The 17,919-nt window shown below is 39.7% G+C and overlaps 3 protein-coding genes across 3 annotated transcripts in view; all 3 read left to right on the top strand.

Moving 5' to 3' along the window:
- The first annotated feature begins 367 nt into the window (after positions 1–367).
- Positions 368–2,028, top strand: LOC106907202 (basal body-orientation factor 1-like). The gene has a single exon (XM_014972796.2). The coding sequence runs from the start codon at positions 586–588 to the stop codon at positions 2,026–2,028; it is 1,443 nt and encodes a 480-aa protein (XP_014828282.2). The 5' UTR covers positions 368–585.
- A 1,078-nt stretch (positions 2,029–3,106) lies between these two features.
- On the top strand, positions 3,107–5,286 carry LOC106907211 (basal body-orientation factor 1-like). Its single transcript, XM_014972806.2, has one exon. The coding sequence runs from the start codon at positions 3,728–3,730 to the stop codon at positions 5,066–5,068; it is 1,341 nt and encodes a 446-aa protein (XP_014828292.2). The 5' UTR covers positions 3,107–3,727; the 3' UTR covers positions 5,069–5,286.
- A 670-nt stretch (positions 5,287–5,956) lies between these two features.
- ttll11 (tubulin tyrosine ligase-like family, member 11) overlaps positions 5,957–17,919 on the top strand; it is a 17,726-nt gene continuing 5,763 nt past the window's right edge. The window contains exons 1-7 of the mRNA XM_014972763.2: positions 5,957–7,473; positions 10,227–10,326; positions 10,938–11,071; positions 12,372–12,662; positions 12,754–13,038; positions 13,981–14,076; positions 14,148–14,260. Coding sequence (XP_014828249.1) covers positions 6,961–7,473; positions 10,227–10,326; positions 10,938–11,071; positions 12,372–12,662; positions 12,754–13,038; positions 13,981–14,076; positions 14,148–14,260 — 1,532 coding nt within the window. The 5' untranslated portion in view covers positions 5,957–6,960. The remainder of the gene's footprint in view (positions 7,474–10,226; positions 10,327–10,937; positions 11,072–12,371; positions 12,663–12,753; positions 13,039–13,980; positions 14,077–14,147; positions 14,261–17,919) is intronic.

Genomic DNA, 17,919 nt, shown 5'->3' with positions numbered 1-17,919 from the left:
TACACACAGACTGTGTAATTTCCTGCTTGGATTTTTGTTACTTTTCACATCATGTCTTACGTTGACTGAAAACCCAAACGGTCAGTTTTGCAGAAAATTAAAAGCCACATGAATCCCATTTTCTACAATTAAAACACTAATTTTAATTGTTAAAAAAGTAATAAAATTAATGTGGAAGGTTGCTGACTTGACACAGTGAACAAAATAAACACCCTCCACCAAGGTGTCAAAAATTTAGGTAGATCAGTATGTAAATGTAAATGTATTTGAATTTTTTATATTCCTTCCTTTTCATTTTTCTTCCTAAATGTTTGTAAGAATCGAATTATAAGACTAAACAGGTATTTTACAAAGAGAGCAACACGCTCTTTCACAAATTGCAGAACTTTAGTTGCTATGTAATGTACTCGAGAATCGGTGAGGCGAAACGTGACATCACGGTGACGGCCCTAACAACGTCACAGACAATTGCAATGGACATTTGTTAGCAGTTACGCATTGCTGCTGCCCCTCAATGCCAGATTGATAGTACATTTAACGTTTTCTGAGGAACGGCAGAAAAAGAGGAATTCTTTCAACGTTGCCATGGCGCCCAGTAAAGGAAAGAAGAAAAAAGGTCTGAAAAATTTGAAAGACAACATACTTATCTTTGAAGAAGAAAAGAAGAAGATGGCCAAAATGTATGAAACTAGCACTAAACTTTGGGAGATGAAGCTGAAGAGAGCTCAGCAGGAGTTAGCCTACCACCGGAAGGAACTGAACAAGAGGGCCAGCGATATTGAGCAAGTAAAAGGCTCCCTATTCATGGTGGAGAAGAGCAATATTGGCATCACCGATTATTGGCTAAAAGAATTAAAAGATAAAGATGAGAAGCTCAAAGTGCTGGGGGAAAAGATCAAAAAGCAAGAAGAGATCGCAGCACAGCGGAAACTTGAGGTGGAAAAGCAAAGGAAGCGAGATTTGGAAAAGTTTGAGGAAGACATTTTAAAAAGGAAAGCCACCGAGGCTCGGGTACAGAAGAAAATTATTAACATTAGAAAGCAAATGCAAGTGTCTAAAGAAGAATACAGAGAAAACCTAAAAATAAGAGACGAGAAATATTCAGTCTTACTGAAGGAATCAAGGGAGAAAGAATGGAACTTCATATGCAAAGAAAGGGAGATGGATCAGTTGAAGGCTGAGCAAGAAAACACCATTGTCAAGTTGGAAACTGAACTGAGTGATGTTAATAGGGAGAAAACGTGGCTAATTAAAAACCTAAAATTTGCCTTGATTAATTTAGATGAGCTGAAGCAAATGGCTCAAAGACTGTCTAAGGAAAAACTCTTACTGGTAGTGGACAGAAACTTTCTGGTATCAACGTTACAGACGAACATTTGTGAGCTGGAGTGTAAAGAAGAGATGATTGCTGAAGTCACAGCCAGAGCTGCCTGTCTGGAGCATTCCCTCAAGCAAATGGAGGAAGAATCTACAGAGAATGAGAAAAGAAACCAAGTCACCATCCAGGCCAGTCAGGTGGAGTTGGACAAACTACAGAAAATTATCGCCATGCGAGAGAAGGAGCTCTGTCAAGTGAAGAAGCTGGCAAGGACCATTGTGGAGAAACGCAAAGACATGGAGGTGTTTTTCCACGAAGCCCTGGATAATGTCCGACAGGAGATAGCTGAGGAAAGAAAGAGGAAGGTAAAGGAGGCGAATCAAGACTGTCAGAAATTTAGAGACGGAACAGAAGGGAAGGGAAAGTTCCCCCTCATCCACACCATCGATCAAAGTCCCAACAGCACCAATTCTGTCTACTCAGACATGAAGGCGCCTGGAAATTGGCCCCATTGCCCTGGCAAAGAGGTTTACATGTCTGATCTCACTTGGGAGCAAAAAGAAAAAGTGCTCACTCTTCTCTTTGCTAAGATGAACGGAAATGCAGAACGTGCATCAAAATCGAATACGATGAGGCTCGACTATGATTTCCAAAGTGGAGGCTTGCTTCACCGCCGTGGTCTACAAGAAGGATTTATGAAAGTTCTGTAGGACGCAGAGCCGCCGAATGCTGTCAACAGTTTCATCAATAAATATATGCATTGAAAAAATACTTGTGTAATTATTCATGCTCTTAGGAATGGACAATAACTATGTCATTGATTAATATTAGGAAATGAGAAATAGTAGAAATTATAAGAATTATTTATCATAGTGATAAACTAATGTTTGCAAACCAATAAAAATTTGTTTTTAAAATTGTAGGGTTTTATGGAGCCCCCTACTGCGTTCCCTGACAAAAAACAATAATTATTGTGTTCCCGAACAGTAAAAGTTGCTTTCTCTTGCAATAAATTTTTTGTTTCAATAGATTTGCATCACCTCAGAATAAAATGTTGTGTTCCCTCACAACAGCCTTTGCGTTCTTGCGCAATTAATGTTGCGTTCTCTCGGAATTAATGTTGCGTTCTCTCGCTATAAATTTTTTGTTCTCCCGCAATAGACTTTGTGTGTCTTCACAATAAAACGTTGTTCTATCCCTTCTATCCCAATAGGCTTTGCATTCTCTCGCAATAAATTTTGTGTTCCCTTGCAATTAATGAGTTGGTATTGAAGTCAAGCATGATGAAGCAGAAAGACCTTTAAAAGTTGCAGAATACCAGCTGTTTATATATGAATATGAATATGTTTATATATGAATATGAATATATATATGTGTGTGTGGGGGGGGGGTGTAAGTGTGAATGTATAAAAGTTTAGTTTTATTTTGGTAAACATTGTGACTTTCAAAAGGGAAAGTCATTGTTGCAGGCTAGTTATGTGTCATACCACCTTCACTTATGTAGCACCAACCATAGATGAAACACAGTGCACCACATGGCTGCATACCAAAAACATATATTAAAAAAATATATGTTTTATATAAGAACTGCAAAATTTCAACACTAATAATTAAAAAAAAAGGCTCAAACTAAGTCTCCCTGAGGTTAAAAGCCAAAGAATAAAAATGGCTTTTACTGGAATAAAAGAGTATTAGGATGTTATTAACAAAAATGTTGAAAAAAAGCAAAGAGATTTAAAATAAACAAACAATAGGGTGCCACATGGCTCCTATTGTGGCGCCCTTTGCAGAGGGTGTTTTGAGTGTAGGGTGCACCCTGTAAGGTGCAAAGGTAAACTCTCACTGGCGGTGCACCCTTTGCACCTTTGCAAAAGGGTGCACTCAAAAACACAGTTGTCCCCGATTCGACTCCCGACCCCGAGCCACTTAATGCCCTGCCTATTTTTATTCTATTTGTTTATTTAAAACATAAAAGCGCAAGAACTATAATTAAAAATGTATTTATGACAGTGGCAGTGATCCGGGGAAGGCTTTATTTGCAGGAAAAAAATTTTTTTTCTAATTAGTTCTCTTTTTTTTCATTTTTTTTTCTTGAATGTTTGCAAGCATTGATCTAATAAGATTGCCAGTAATTTTTAACTTCAGAGGTTGCAGAACTTTAGTTGCTATGTAACACGATCTGAGTGCATTTGCAGCGTGACCTCACAGGTGAGGTGAAGCATGTGACATCACGGTGATGTCCCTAATGACTTCCCAGATAATTGCATGTCGGTATCCTGACTTCAGCATACATTTATCTTACAGGTAGACATTGGTTTACCAGTTACAGTGCTACTGAGCGCTATCCCAGTAATACATTTAACTTTTTCTTAATAACAGCAGGAATAGGTGAATTCTTTCAGATCTGTCATGGAGACCAAAACAGCAAGCCAGGGAATGGACAAAAATCCGAAAAAAAAGGATCATAAAATCCAAGTAGATGAAGTCACCTCTCGTAGGGAGATAAAGCTAAAGGCAACAGAGAAGGATTTAGCATACCACCAGAAGGAACACTACAAACTGGCTTCCGAGACTGAGGAACTAAGAAATCTCCTATACCAGGCGGAGATTAACGAATTTGGGACCACTGATTATTGGCAGAAAGATTTAAAAGTTAAAGGGGAAAAGATCAAAAGCCTGGAGGAACAGATCAAAAGTCTAGAAGAGATTGCAATTGAAGAACGTAGTGAGTGGGAAAATGAAAAGAAGCAAACCTTCAAAGAGTTTGAGGAAGAAATTTTAAAAAGAAAGGCCATCGAGATTCGGATAAAGAAAAAGATAGCTAACATGAGGAAGCAAATACAAGTATCTAAGGAAGAATACAGAGAAAACCTAAGAAAAAAAGATGAGGAATATGTACGCTTAGAAAGCGAAACAGCAGAGAGGGAAAGGAACTACATACGTAACCAAGAGGAGATGAGTAAGCTAATGCTTGATCTCAAAAACACCATTGTCAAGTCGGAAAACGAATTGAAAGATGTTCACAGGAAGAATAACTGGCTAAGTAGAAACCTCACATGTACCTTGGCTAATTTAGAAGATACGAGGCAACTGGCTCAATCAATGTCTAAGGACAAACTCTCACTGGCAGTGGACAAAAAACTTCTGAAGGCAACATTAAAGAAGAATGGTTCTGACATTGTGCGTCTACAAAAATTACTTACTGAAGTCACGGCCGAAGCTGCTTATCTGGAACAAGCCTTCCTGGATTTGGAGAAAGAATCTACAGAGAATGAGAAAAGAAACCAAGTCACCATCCAGGCCAGTCAGGTGGAGTTGGAGAAACTACAGAAAATTATCGCCATGCGAGAGAAGGAGCTCTGTCAAGTGAAGAAGCTGGCGAGGACCATTGTGGAGAAACGCAAAGACATGGAGGTGTTTTTCCACGAAGCCCTGGATAATGTCCGACAGGAGATAGCTGAGGAAAGAAAGAGGAAGGTAAAGGAGGCGAATCAAGACTGTCAGAAATTTAGAGACGGCGTGGCGGGGAGGTTAAAGCTTCCCCCAATCCACACCTTCCATCAGTGTCCCAAAAGCACCAAATCTCTGTATTCAGACATGAAGGCAGCAGAAAAATTGCCCCATCTCCCCAGCAAGGAGGTTTACATATCTGATCTCACTTGGGAGCAAAAAGAAAAAGTGCTCACTCTTCTCTTTGCTAAAATGAACGGGGATGAAGAACATGTGATCTACCAGAAGATGGATTTGTGAGAGTCCTGCAGGAAGAAGAGCAGTGTGCTGACACCAAACCTGCCGAATGCAATTGAAAATTTAAACAATAAAAATGTGCATCAGAGTGACCTTCTTCAATGATTTATGTTGTTCGAGATCGTTATCATTTATCATTATCAAGAAATGGAAAAAAACCCCCCAAATAATTCTATATAATTCTAATAGGATTAATTTATCACCATAGTGATAAATTAAAGCTTCCCTTGCAATAAATGATGCGTTTCCTTGCAATATTTTTTTTTATTCCATTGCAATAGTTTTGCTTTCCCTTAGTAAATGTTGCTCTTAATAATGTTTTTTTTTTTATTGCGACAAGTTTTTCATTCTCTTGCAATAAATGTTGCAATCTCTCGCAATAAATTTTTGGTTCCCTTGCAATAGGTTTTGGATTCCTTATCTCAATAATTTTCTTGTTCCCTCGCAATAGCCTTTGTGCTCTTTTGCAATAAATGTTGTGATCTCACAATAATGTTTTTAGACCCTTGCAGTAGGTTTTGTGTTCCCTCTTACAGTAATTTTCGTGTTCACACCACATGACCTGTTTCACATGAAAATAGGTCCTTTTCCCAACCAGAGTGGTTAAATAATTATATTGTGAGGATATGCAAAAGAAAAAGTTCCCCCATGTCTCTGTTTTAGTTAAACAATGTTTTGGTGATTCTATGAGAATATCAACAAGATTGAATGCCAGTACTTTTACAATAACATAAAAATTGCTTAATGGGTGCAGGTATCAAAAATCTATTCACTATATATATAAATATTAAAATATTCATATTTTTTTTTAAATTCACTATAGTGAATATTAAAAAATATTCACTATAGTGAATATTTTTAAAACAGAAAAGTTTTCTTATACAAGGAAGGTAAATTTTTTCATTGTCATACAAAATAAAAATTATTACTGTAAGCATAGTATGGATAAATCACTTAAAAATGAGAAAAGACTATTCATGTAATAAATAAAAGCTTCTTTTCTGGTTCAATCTTTAACTTTTATGGGTTGAATGCAAGTAAAATGATGTAAAGAAAAAAACCATCTTAAGAGAAAAAAAAATAAAGCTTTGAAAAGATGTAGTAATGTACTAATGTATTGGCAGAAAAAATAGAAATAGAAAGCAACATTCATTTTATGTTGTATTTATTTTGTTGCAATTTTTTTGAGTGAAATAAAGTTAATTAAAAAAAACAAACAAAAAAACCCGGCATAGTAGGAGAAGCAAATTTTCCGAGTGACCCAAAACGCAGCATCAGCTGTGGTCATGAGAACCAGATGGAGGCTGGGCCACAGGATGTCAGGCAGGCGGCTCCGCTGTCTGCTGCCTGACAACACCATGACGGTCACACGCACGCTGCAGAGCGCTGTTAGATTATTGTGACACTTGCCCGCTGGTTTAGGGAGCTTCATAACGGTACCGGACAGGTGAAGTTTGCCTTGAGTGGAGTCGGATAGCTTCGCCTGTGGCTTAGAAACGCTGTATGCTAAATTAAGTTTAATAAGCTAACGTTATAGTCAGCTCTCAGCCAGCAGCTAGCAGTGCTGGCTACAAGTGCCGACCGACACCGCCGCCGCTTTTCTCCTGCTGCTTTTATATGGTCAAAATTAGCTCTGCAGAGAGACATGCCGTTCTTCTTCGCTCGTTAATATATAGTGACCCGCAGATGATCCCAGCTAACTCGCGTTGCTGCTTTTCCCGCGGATGTCGGTAACGAAAATTTATAGCGTTAATATTTTTTTTGTTTTTGTTTTTTTGCTTTTTTGTGGTCGGTCAAGATAGCAATGCGGACCACATTGTTTCTGATCGGCTCTCCGGCTTCGGATTACTGCGCTCCGCGGAACTGCAGCGGCGTGAGTTATCGCGTTTCGCATAATGAGTGATCATTATGGAGATGTCAAGGTTCAGCTCGGGCAGATGAAATCACTGGGCGAGGATGCAGAGAAGGAGGAAGTGGATCCCGAGGAAGAGATGCCCGTGTCTTCTCCCTCCGCCTCACCAGATTCCGCCGGCTGCTGCATCACCACCGCCCCGGGGACGGATGCACTGTCCACCAATATTTGCAAGCAGAAGGGGAAAAGAAGCCGCAAGAATCCTTGCGGGAAGCCCTTGCAGGGATTTCCAGCTCACGCTGTGAAAAACATCAACAGTCCTATCTGTGAGCAAACCCTCCTCATCAAGGGGACGGGGAAGATCCTGCAAGGCAAGTCAGCAGAGAGTAACGGGAACTACGTAGCCGTCCACGAATCCAGCAACACACAGGAAACACGCTGCGAGGATGAATTCAAGCTCCCCAGAAAGAGGAGGCCTGTGACGGTGGACACATCTAAAGCCAAAACCTCCCTGGAAGCCCTGAAGCTGAGCATCAAGGAGCTACAGTGGAAAGAGGTGCGCTATTTGAAACTATTTCATTTCTTTTCTCTGTTGTTGTTGTTGGTGGTGTTGTGTTTTGTCCCAGCAGAAACTTGTGAATAAATGGTTTAGGGAAGAAGCTGAGGATGATTTGATCCTGGGGAGAACTGTGTCATCAGCTTCTCGTCTCAATTGGATTACAACCAGCTTAGGTGTTTGTCTTCATAAGCCACTTTTATTCATGTTTTTTCCCATGAAGCTTCAAAGCCAGTCGTGTCGACTCATTTGTCTACATTGGCTTAATGAATTAAAGAACAAAATGATGGCTAATTGTTTTTTTTTTTTCTTTTTGGAAGGGGATGTGTTTTTTTTTCTTTCTTTGTTGCAGCTCATCATATTCAAAGTGTATTTACTTTACCTAAACTTGTTCAACTTCATTTTATTTTATTTAGAGACAGACCTGCACAAAGTATTTTTTTGCTTGTCTGGCTGAGCCAGATCACATTCTCAACATGTTTACTGTTTCCTCTACATGGCTTATACACCAGGGCTTCTCCTGCATTTTTCAACTAGACATTTTCCTTGAAGATTTGAGGAGGCAACTAGATGGTTTTATTTTAATGCTATTTTTAAAGTTGTGCTGCATAATTTTACCTCTGACTTTGGTTTTCGTGATGCTGTTTGTTCTCTGATAATCTGCATCAAACCTCTGAGTTCTTCACAGAATAGCTGGAATTATTCAGAAATGTATAAAAGTGAGATTTTGTTTTATTTAGAGGTACTCCAGGTCATTTGGCTGGCTGCACATGAACAATGTGACTTTCAGATGAAACCCAGTCCCGTTTATACACAACCTACTGTTCTATCATGTGAATCTGAATATATGGATGTAAAATAAAAGCAGTTTAGGAGTTAAATACCTTGTAGTTTCATCTCCAGCCTCCACTATAATGTCCTTACTTGAAGTCATGGACTCAAGATGAAGATTGCAGATAAATAATTTGGTATAAAAATATTTGCTTTACTGCAGTAATTCTTTCTTTTTTTTTTTTTTCAAAAGAACAGCACTGCTAATCCACCAACTTTGCTTTTGTTGCTGTTTTTTTTAAAAATCTCTATCTGAAAGACACAATACTGCATGAAATATTATAGCAATATTTCAACACTTCAGAATTTAAGCACTACCAAGTATTGTCATATCACCAAAATCTAAAAACATGGGTATAAAAATAACAATTTATCAATTAAATATCAAGTTGCAGTGACTGAAACCTCCATGCTGATTAGGTCATTAAAATTAGATCATCGACTCGGATGAAACAATGACAGTTTTATTTCACCTGTGTTACAGCATGTAAACCTAAAGAGCAACAAATGAGACAAAAAAAACTTTCTGAGGTAACTTTTTTTTTATTTACTCATTTCTGTTTGTCCTGAGTTGTTTTGAGAGTTTATCTTTCGTAAAGTGCCAACTCAAAGCTGTTGTGAACACCGCCTCCGTTATGCATGGAAAGAATGTCGCCTCAATGAGACGGGGAAGCGCAGGGCGCACTTATCACCAGTAACCAGTCTGTGACACTTGAACCCTGCTACTGGTATCCATAACGATGGACATATGGCAACACTTAGTCAGCACAAAGCACCCCCAGCAGAGTCGACGTCTCCATGGAGCTGCCGTCGCCGTGAAAGCCTTTGTCATCATACATTGAAGGGGCCGAAACTTTAGCAGCTCGGCTCTGCTAGCCCACTTATGAAGTGGACGAGTTCCCTTCAGCCGGTGGTAAAATATTCAGGATCTACATTGACGGCAACACAACTGAATGCAAAAGTGTAAGTTGGAGAGTTGAAACAGCTGATTCTACATCTGCTAGCTGACTTTCCACTTATGGCTTTCTCCACCACAGGAAGAAATCACTAGCCTTAAGCTCCCTTAATCCAATAAAGTGAGTCCTCTCCGAGGTAGAGATAACAGCCACCCGAGGGTCCGAGTGACGGATCACGGAAATGCTTCATATTTTCATCTGTTGTCAAGTGTTAGAAACTAGTCGGGCATTTTTACACACATTTGTTTTAAAGTTGTCATAACGTCTTGAAGTCTGGTTGGAAAATAACCTGAATATCGAAAAAGGGCTACTTCTGATTCCTGCAGGAAAGAGAAAACTGAATTGTCTACCAAAGGACACCGAAAGATTTTAGCAACAAAGCAACTTTTCAAAAAGACAGCTGTGTCTGGATGTAATCCCCAGAAACTACTCAAAATAATCTCCCCTCCCTTGTCCCCTTCGCACACTTGCGTGTAGCTGTATTTATAGCAGGTCTTTGCAGTCAGCCAGGGTTTCCCTTTTACACAGTGTCACGCTAACACATTAACAGGACGCAACTCTGGCACAGGTTTATCTGTCCTATGGCCAACTGCAGGAGGGGAGGAGGCTAAATTGTTTAAGATGCCAACACCCTTGGAGTGGCACGGGAGAGTTAGAATCCCTCATGTCTCTCTTTACAAACTGAGCCATGACTCCAATGGAGCTTGGATGTTCTGCAGAAACCAAAGTGGACTCCAGGGAAAAAACAAAACAAACCTTGCTCCTTCTCTTAAGCAGCATTGCTTTGTATTTGAAACGTGTACGGTACATCATTCGGACCATCATCTTGATTCTGTGGTCAAGATGACCACAGAATCATATTTTCAGACAGTTCACATTTTCCAAACTATTTTTTAATCGGTTTTCTTTTCATTGTATAAATGTAATAATTCCTTCTTCTCACCGCTTTGCTTTTCCTCTCCCCAGTTTCACACGGGAAGACGTGCAGCATGTGACATCTACTGGCACGGTGTTTCCTTCCACGACAATGAAAATATTGTGTCAGGACAAGTCAACAAGTTCCCAGGTATTTAAATGTACTTTTCTAATCTACAATCAGCCTATAGCTCATTATATGTATTTGTAGTTTCAGCTGGGTTTGTGTAAATGAAGTAAATCTACCTTGTTTCATCTAGTTGGATCATTAGTCTTGGCAAGCACATCACTTAGACCAATATTTTAACACTTTGGAGTTTAAGCACCACCAAATATTCCCTTATCACAAACATTTCAAAACATGGATATAGAAATAAGTCAAACCAGAAATCAAACTCTAAATAAATCATAGCTATATGCCTCTAGTTTGTAGAGCCAGAAAAGGCAATGAAATGCAAAAGCTGCAACAACAAAAACAATGACAAAAAGCCACAATGGAAGTTATGACAGGAAGTTTTTATATCTTCTGTAGTGGCTTTTGCTGTTGTTTGGGGGAGGGGGGGTTGCATTTCAATGACGCATCTGGGCCACCGTAAGCTTGTGCTTAGTTTAGTCCTTACACCTGACTTTTGCTGAAACATTTAATTAGAATATCAAGGTTATTTTGTTTCTTGTTTTTTTTTAATTTTTTTAATTGGCGATTGATTTCTTCCTGTTTCCCTTGAGATCATGCAGGATTGTCTGTTAATGGTGTCTTTGCAGGGATGGTGGAGATGCTGAGGAAGATCAACCTGAGCAGAGCGGTTCGGACCATGCAAGAGCTTTTCCCAGAAGAGTACGACTTCTATCCGCGCTCCTGGATCCTGCCTGAAGAGTACCAGCAGTTTTCCACAGAGGTACTGTTGCAGCACCTCATGTAATAAAAACCTGCAGGGCCTCCCAAAGGTGTATAGACTGGTAATATGTAATTATGCATATGTTATTAACTAAAAACGAAAAACAATTTGATTGTATAAATGTTCCATTTTTTCAGCTGATACTCAGTTCCAAGTCATTTGTGGCCTAAAAAGTTATCCGCGGGAGTTAAAAGCAGAAAATAAATTGAGATTTTATTTTTTGGCATCATAGAGAATTCAAGCAAAAAAAAAAAGAAATCCAAATCAACAAAATAAAGTTTTCATGAGCTGAAAATGAAAGTTCTGGAATGGCCAAGTCAAGATGGTGGCAATCATCAACTCCTTCCAAAGTAGACTGAATGCTGAATCAACAGGCGCGTCTGTAAAGTTTAAAGTGTTGCCACGCCTGCAGATGAGTTATTGCTCATTTTTAGCTTTGCTTATTTGTTTTCATTTTACTTCTTATGGATAAAAACAAAGTCTCAGTATGTGAAAAAAGCTGTGAAGTGATTTCTGATCTCCCTCTATGATCTGGCATTTTAACAGAGTGTGTTCGCTACTAAGAGCCGCTGTTGTTTCTTCTGTCATCACTCTAGCCGGCACTGGACATGATGCAGGGTATTTCTATGCATTGCCAATAGTTAGCAACATTTATAGTCGGTCTAACTAAATGCCGAATTAAAATCGCACACTAGTCATATCCTGTGCTATAAAATCCAGCTGCAGACACTGAGACACAGGGTGATGCTCATATTTAGAATTACTCGTTTGTCTTCACAATGTTTTTATTTTCCTAATTCTTTTCTGATTTATAATCATTTGTAATAACATAAAAGCTTCATTTTCCAAGCCATTTTTAAGTAAACGTTTGGTAGAGAGGAAGGAAATAACAGACTCTGTACAGCAGGGGGCGCCACAACATCAATATATACATTCAGAGTCACTACTCATCCTGCCTCCCTGCAGAGATCCAGAAACCTATTTACATCTATTACCGTTCATCTGAACCGCAGCAGCGTAGGATTACATAACAGATCCTGGGATAATTAACACTGTGAACAATGCTGTCGACTTTTCTGGGCTTGCATGTTAATCCAGAGAAACCTCTGGACGATTTCGGTGCAGATCAAGCCTCTCTGGCTCTTGTCTATTATTAGTCCGGTGAGGAATGAGATTTTCACTAAGATTTGATTACAACATCCTGGTTTAGCTTGGCCTACTGGATGAAGTAGCGTGTGTTTTCTTTGGACCGTATCAGTTGTGAACTGTCGTTTCTGCCCCCCTTGCTCCTCTGCTGCAGATTCGTATGGTGAAGGAGAGCGACGCCACGGAGAGCCCGACTTTCATCGTCAAGCCCGACGGGGGATCGCAAGGGGACGGCATCTACCTCATCCGAGACCCCGGCGATCTGAAGCTGGTGGTGGGCGCGCAGGCCAAACAAGCGGTGGTGCAGGAGTACATCCACAAGCCGCTGCTCATCGACAAGCTCAAATTCGACATCCGCCTCTACGTGCTGATAAAGTCCGTGCAGCCGCTGGAGATCTACATCGCCAAAGAAGGCCTGACGCGCTTCTGCACCGAACCGTACCAGGTAGCGCTTACGCCGCCGATAAACCCGACGGGCTTGCTTTGAGGTCGTTTATATGGAATTACCGTTTTTTATCTTATTTTTGTCTTTGCAGGAGCCAAGCCAGAAGAACCTGAGCCGCGTCTTCATGCACCTGACCAACTACTCGCTCAACGTTCAAAGCGGCAACTACGTCCACTCAGACAGCCAGAACACAGGCAGCAAGCGGACGCTCTCCAGCGTGCTCTACAGGCTGGCAGCCAAGGGCGTGGACATCAAGCGGGTCTGGTCGGACATCATCGCCCTCGTCATCAAGTCCGTCATCGCCGTGCTACCGGACCTTAAAGTCCACTACCAAGCCGATATACCGCCTGCTAAGCCAGGGCCTACTTGTTTCCAGGTGGGTGTGACAGCGGAGCTGCAGGCCAGAGTGTTATTAACACGTTTGTTTGTTTGCCAGCCAGTCAAAGTGCCCAGGTTTTCTAATGCAATGTGGAAAATTTTGGAGTTAATAGTATTTTATTTCCTGGTTTTCCAGCTCTGGATAAGAATGGAAAAAGAAGAAAGAGATCGGGAACTATTTTTGCTTCTTCACTTAGTTTCATTTTCTATTGTTGAGTCCTTCCTCCCTTCCTCATGTGCTTTCCTTTCTTCCTTTGTGTCCTTCGTTCCATCTATTTCACCTCCCATTTCTTTTCTGATTGTATTTCTTCCTTATGCATTTCCTTCCTCCTCACGTTTCTTTCTTATTCAGTTTCCTTTCTTCCTTCCTTTCCCACCACAGATCTTCCTCATGTACTTCATTCTTTTTTTTGTCATGCCATTCATGTTGTCTTATGAACTTTCCTTTTATTTCAAACTTTATTTCCTTCCTTGCTTGATTTCCATATTTGTTCTCCTATCTTTGCTTATCTGTCTTTCAGTTGCTTTGTTCTTCCTTCATCCCTTATTTCTTATCGTCTTTCCTTCCTTTTGCTCTAATGCTCTAAACATATATTTTGTGAGATTCATGTGATTTGTTAAGAATCAGTTATAAAGTCTACCTTTATTAGAGGAGGAAGTGAAATTATCATATTAATACGTATTTGTAAAATTCTTTTTGCAGTTGAATGGTTGCAAGGAATGTAAAATATTGATTTTCACTAAAGTCATCCACATAACCTGTTTTCACTCCTGGTGGATCAGGTTGTTAAAAATGACAAAAAAAAAAAAAAAATCTAAACAAATTGAAGTTTTTTACGAACATGTTTACAGAAAAGAAACAGCCCTTCTGGGACGAACAAAGTTTTCAGAGTCCTCTTGAATGTGTGTTTCTAATCGCTGCCGTCCGTTTGTGTGTCAGATCCTCGGCTTCGACATCCTGCTGATGAAGAACCTGAAGCCGGTGTTACTAGAGGTCAACTCCAACCCCAGTATGAGAATAGAACATGAGCAGGAAGTAAGACACTGGTTCCCATCAGCATCACCACCCCACCACCACCTCTTGTATTAAGTGCATGTCTGTCTCAGGTGGCTCCGGGAGTTTTCGAGTACGTTCCCAGTCCAGTAGACGAGCAGGTGAAAGTGGGGGTGATCAGGGACACGCTGCGCCTCATGGACCCCTTCAACAAGAAACTGACAGCGTAAGCGCCGCACACCTCAGCGTAAACACCCCGTTTGAAGTCGGATGTTTGTCTCAGCACCCCCCTCCCCGCGCCACCGCTCTCTGTCAGCATGCCCGCTTTAAGAACACGATATCTCACTCTGCCCACCCGCTCCTCCGAGCCGGGGCCCCGCACCACTCAGCGGCTCTCTCTAAGCTTGTTAAACAGAAAAAATTAAATCAACTGAGGCATGGAGGAAACTCACACATCACTCTGCCAATGTAGTGGCTCAATCTCTCTGCTCGACTGGGCCTGTGTGGTGCTTGGAAATAGATCTGCTTCTCAATTAGGGAGTGTCCTTTTCCTCCCTCCCCACGCCATCATTCCATATTTCAATATGAAAAGCAGATTTATTCTTTCTGTCTGCTTTCAACTTATTTCCTCATCCTTTTCTGTTATTCTCATTCTGTTCCTTCTACTTTAAATTTTAGCTACCTTATCTTTAAATTAGCCTCAATATTTGATCTTTTCTTTGCATCCAGGAGCAGTGTCTGCTTGGGGATGATGCTCCCTTAACTTCCTGTTGAACTAACTTCTATCTCCACTCTATTAAACATTCTTTAATCTCTTGATCTAACGTCCATTATATGTTATAGGTTGGATAATCTCCCTCTGGGCCTCAGAGGGAGATTATTTAAAGCTTTACTTTTTCAGTCTTAAACTGAACATCTAGTTTTTTAAAGAACAGGGAAGCCATAATGATCTATTTTCTGATTTATAATGATTGAGTTGTCAAAAACAAATTAACACTAGAAACGCAAAGGAATCTTGTGTTCAAAGGAGATGGTAGGAAAATGTTAAACGTGTTCATGGAAACCAAAAATATATCTTGGCAAATAAGTGCTTATCACCATTACTGTAATATTTATGAACCATTAATATTTAAATAGGTCTCTTGCTTCCTTTCTGCGTGTACTTTGAATTAGCATGAACCAAACTTATACACACACACACACACACACACACACACACACGATCGAAATGCTTCAGTAACACCAGAGAAGCAGCAATTATTGGACCTGCTGCTAAAGTGACATACAAAATGCCACTTTAGCAGCAAAACCTGCCAAAGGTTTTGCTGCTAAGCTAACTGTTAAAACTATTAGTTTTAATGGTAATTATAACAACTATTGTATATTGAGTTTGATATACTTTCTTTTTAGCAAAAAAATCGAAAACACACTTCCAGATTCTAATAGTATTAAACATAGTTAAGGCACACAATATTATTTCGCTGTTCTGCTTTTAATAGAAATTGTCACTTGACTGTGTTTTTTGCAAGCAGAAATATTTTCAAACAGATTCATTTGTCTTGAAATATATAAACAATGGAAATCGGTTGAAGACTGCTTTACTTTTTCTTTTAAGCAGCTTGAGAAAACTCCTTAAATTTAAAGATGACATGATGACATTTATATTATTTATTTATTTTTTGCTAAACATACCTTTATACTGACCTTTAACCAGATTAGATGTGCAGATTACCTTAAGAGTTTTGGACTTTTGGAAACAATTCAAGGAGTCAGGAGAATGCAGAAGCAAACACACAGAGATGATGCAAAGCTATGGAAAATCAAGCCTTGTGTTTGTTTTTAATTCCCTGTTGTCGACCTCAGGATGAGGTTGAGTCGCTCTAAACAAGCCCACCTCAGGAAAGTGGCTGAATAATATTTACTAGAGATTCACCAATCAGTCGGTCTGAAATCCGATTTGGCAGATTTTTTCCCTTGATTGGTTCAGATCCAAGATCAGGAGGCTGACGTTGTTTTTGTTTGTTTGTTTGTTTATTCCTCAAGACTTTACCACATTTTTGGTTTTTGTTGGTGTATTTTCTTTAAAAACCACATAAGTTCAAACATATTCCTCGAAGCATGCATGGTGATAATCCTGCAGTTCCTTTACTTTTTGTTGGATCCAAATCTACGTCCTCTTTTCTACATCCCGTTTTTCCTCCTCTATGCGTTATACTACTTTTGATTAAAAAAATATATTTCTGCAAATTCAGTTCATGAATGTTGTATCGATCAAGTTAATGCTCATGTTTTTTAAAATTTTCTATTGGGTCAGAAAAAGCCAAAGATTCACACCTAATTATTCAGATCAGAGTTTTTAGTCAAGCAACTTCAAGTGATATTTGGTAAAAAGTTGAATCTAATGGAGGAGTTGAGAGGAAATTTAAATATTAGAACAAATATATAAATCAACCATTTGAAAGTAAGAGGAGAAATTGACTTTTATATTAGAAACTCGTTGAGCAGTCGGATAAAAAGTGACAGTGTAATGTGAAATTAGACTTCTCTGAGAGGAGCAAACCTTTTTATGATTAGAAAAGAAATAACTGAATGGCTTTATTAAGAATTTCAATTCATGTAAAAAGATAGAAAAGATATGGACTTGAAATATTTTTAAAGCCACTTCAGACTAATTGGGTATTTCACAAGCAGCCTATAGACGCCATGTCAAAAAAAAAAAAAAAGCACATTGAAGGATAACACCCAGGTAATGTAGGTGGAATGAATGAAACTCAGTCATTTAGAAGAGGTTTATTCAAAGTTCACACATGTTGGGATTTTACTTCTCAAGATGAAGAGAAGCGAAGGGAAAGCCTGACGCAGCATGGGCAAAAGTCGGTCGGACGATGCCACACTACTGTTTTATAAGAAAAATATTCAAACCCGAAAGATGGAACAAAAGGGGAAAGGGGGAGGAAGAAGTGCCACTTTGAAGGGAGAAGAGATAAACGAGGAATTATATACGCGAGTTTGTGACAGTATCAGTGACTCTCAGATATGTAGCGTGTGCACCCAGCTCATTAATCCTGAGTATTCTGTCTTTGGAAGTGATTTATGAGCCATCATGTGAGGTGAAAAGCTTATATTCACAGGCATGAGGCGCTACAATATCCCATTATAAAGGTATCATCTGCATAAGGGGAAATGAGGCAAACTAAATACAGAGCATAGTTATGAAGTTCTGTTTTCTGTTTTTTTCTCTTAGTGCCTTTGCAAAGGTATTCATACACTTTGTACTTGGGCACACAGGTTAAAACCAAACACATCAACTTTAATGTTTTGAGGATCTTATGTGCCTTGCTACATATGTTTATTTGGGTTTAAGCCTTGATTTGACTGGGCCATCCTGACACTTGGTTATATTTTGTCACAAAGCGTTCTATTGTAGCTTGTTGTCATGTTAGAACTAGTTTAACATCCAAAACTTAATAACCGTCTTTGCCTGTTTCTAGCTCTCCTTCCTTCATTTCTCTCTCTCTTTGCTGCAGTATGTGGAAATCCCCCCAGTCTGTCTGTGCCTGTGCAAGGTTTGTCTGCTTCTAGCACAGTCTGTCCTGCTAAATCTGTGTGTGGGTGGCGCCCCTCTGTATCCCCCCAGGGACAATTGATTCTATCAAACTTTAAGAAATGCTGTCTTGGTGTCACCCATGCCGGTATCAAGAAGAACGGTAAACTTAGACTTTGCGAAGGCACCGGCAGGCTGGGACGGGACTGACGGGATGCCAGTGAGACTGGCTTCCAGCCCACGTGTCTCATAAGAAGCGAGCAAGAACTTTTGTGCGTACAGTAGGAACTTGGGAAAAGGAAAGACACATTGGAGGATAGACTTAAAATAAAGAGGTTAAG

Source organism: Poecilia mexicana, unplaced genomic scaffold (assembly GCF_051168715.1).
Source record: "Poecilia mexicana isolate PSO_F unplaced genomic scaffold, ASM5116871v1 scaffold_12, whole genome shotgun sequence".
In the NCBI taxonomy this organism is placed as follows: Eukaryota; Metazoa; Chordata; class Actinopteri; order Cyprinodontiformes; family Poeciliidae; genus Poecilia; species Poecilia mexicana.
The sequence above is the reverse complement of the archived record's forward strand: the minus strand, read 5'-3'. Positions and strand labels throughout refer to the sequence as shown.

Excerpts from the sequence above, each read along its gene's own strand:
- LOC106907202 (XM_014972796.2), top strand. The coding sequence starts at position 586 with ATGGCGCCCAGTAAAGGAAAGAAGAAAAAAGGTCTGAAAAATTTGAAA.
- LOC106907211 (XM_014972806.2), top strand. The coding sequence starts at position 3,728 with ATGGAGACCAAAACAGCAAGCCAGGGAATGGACAAAAATCCGAAAAAA.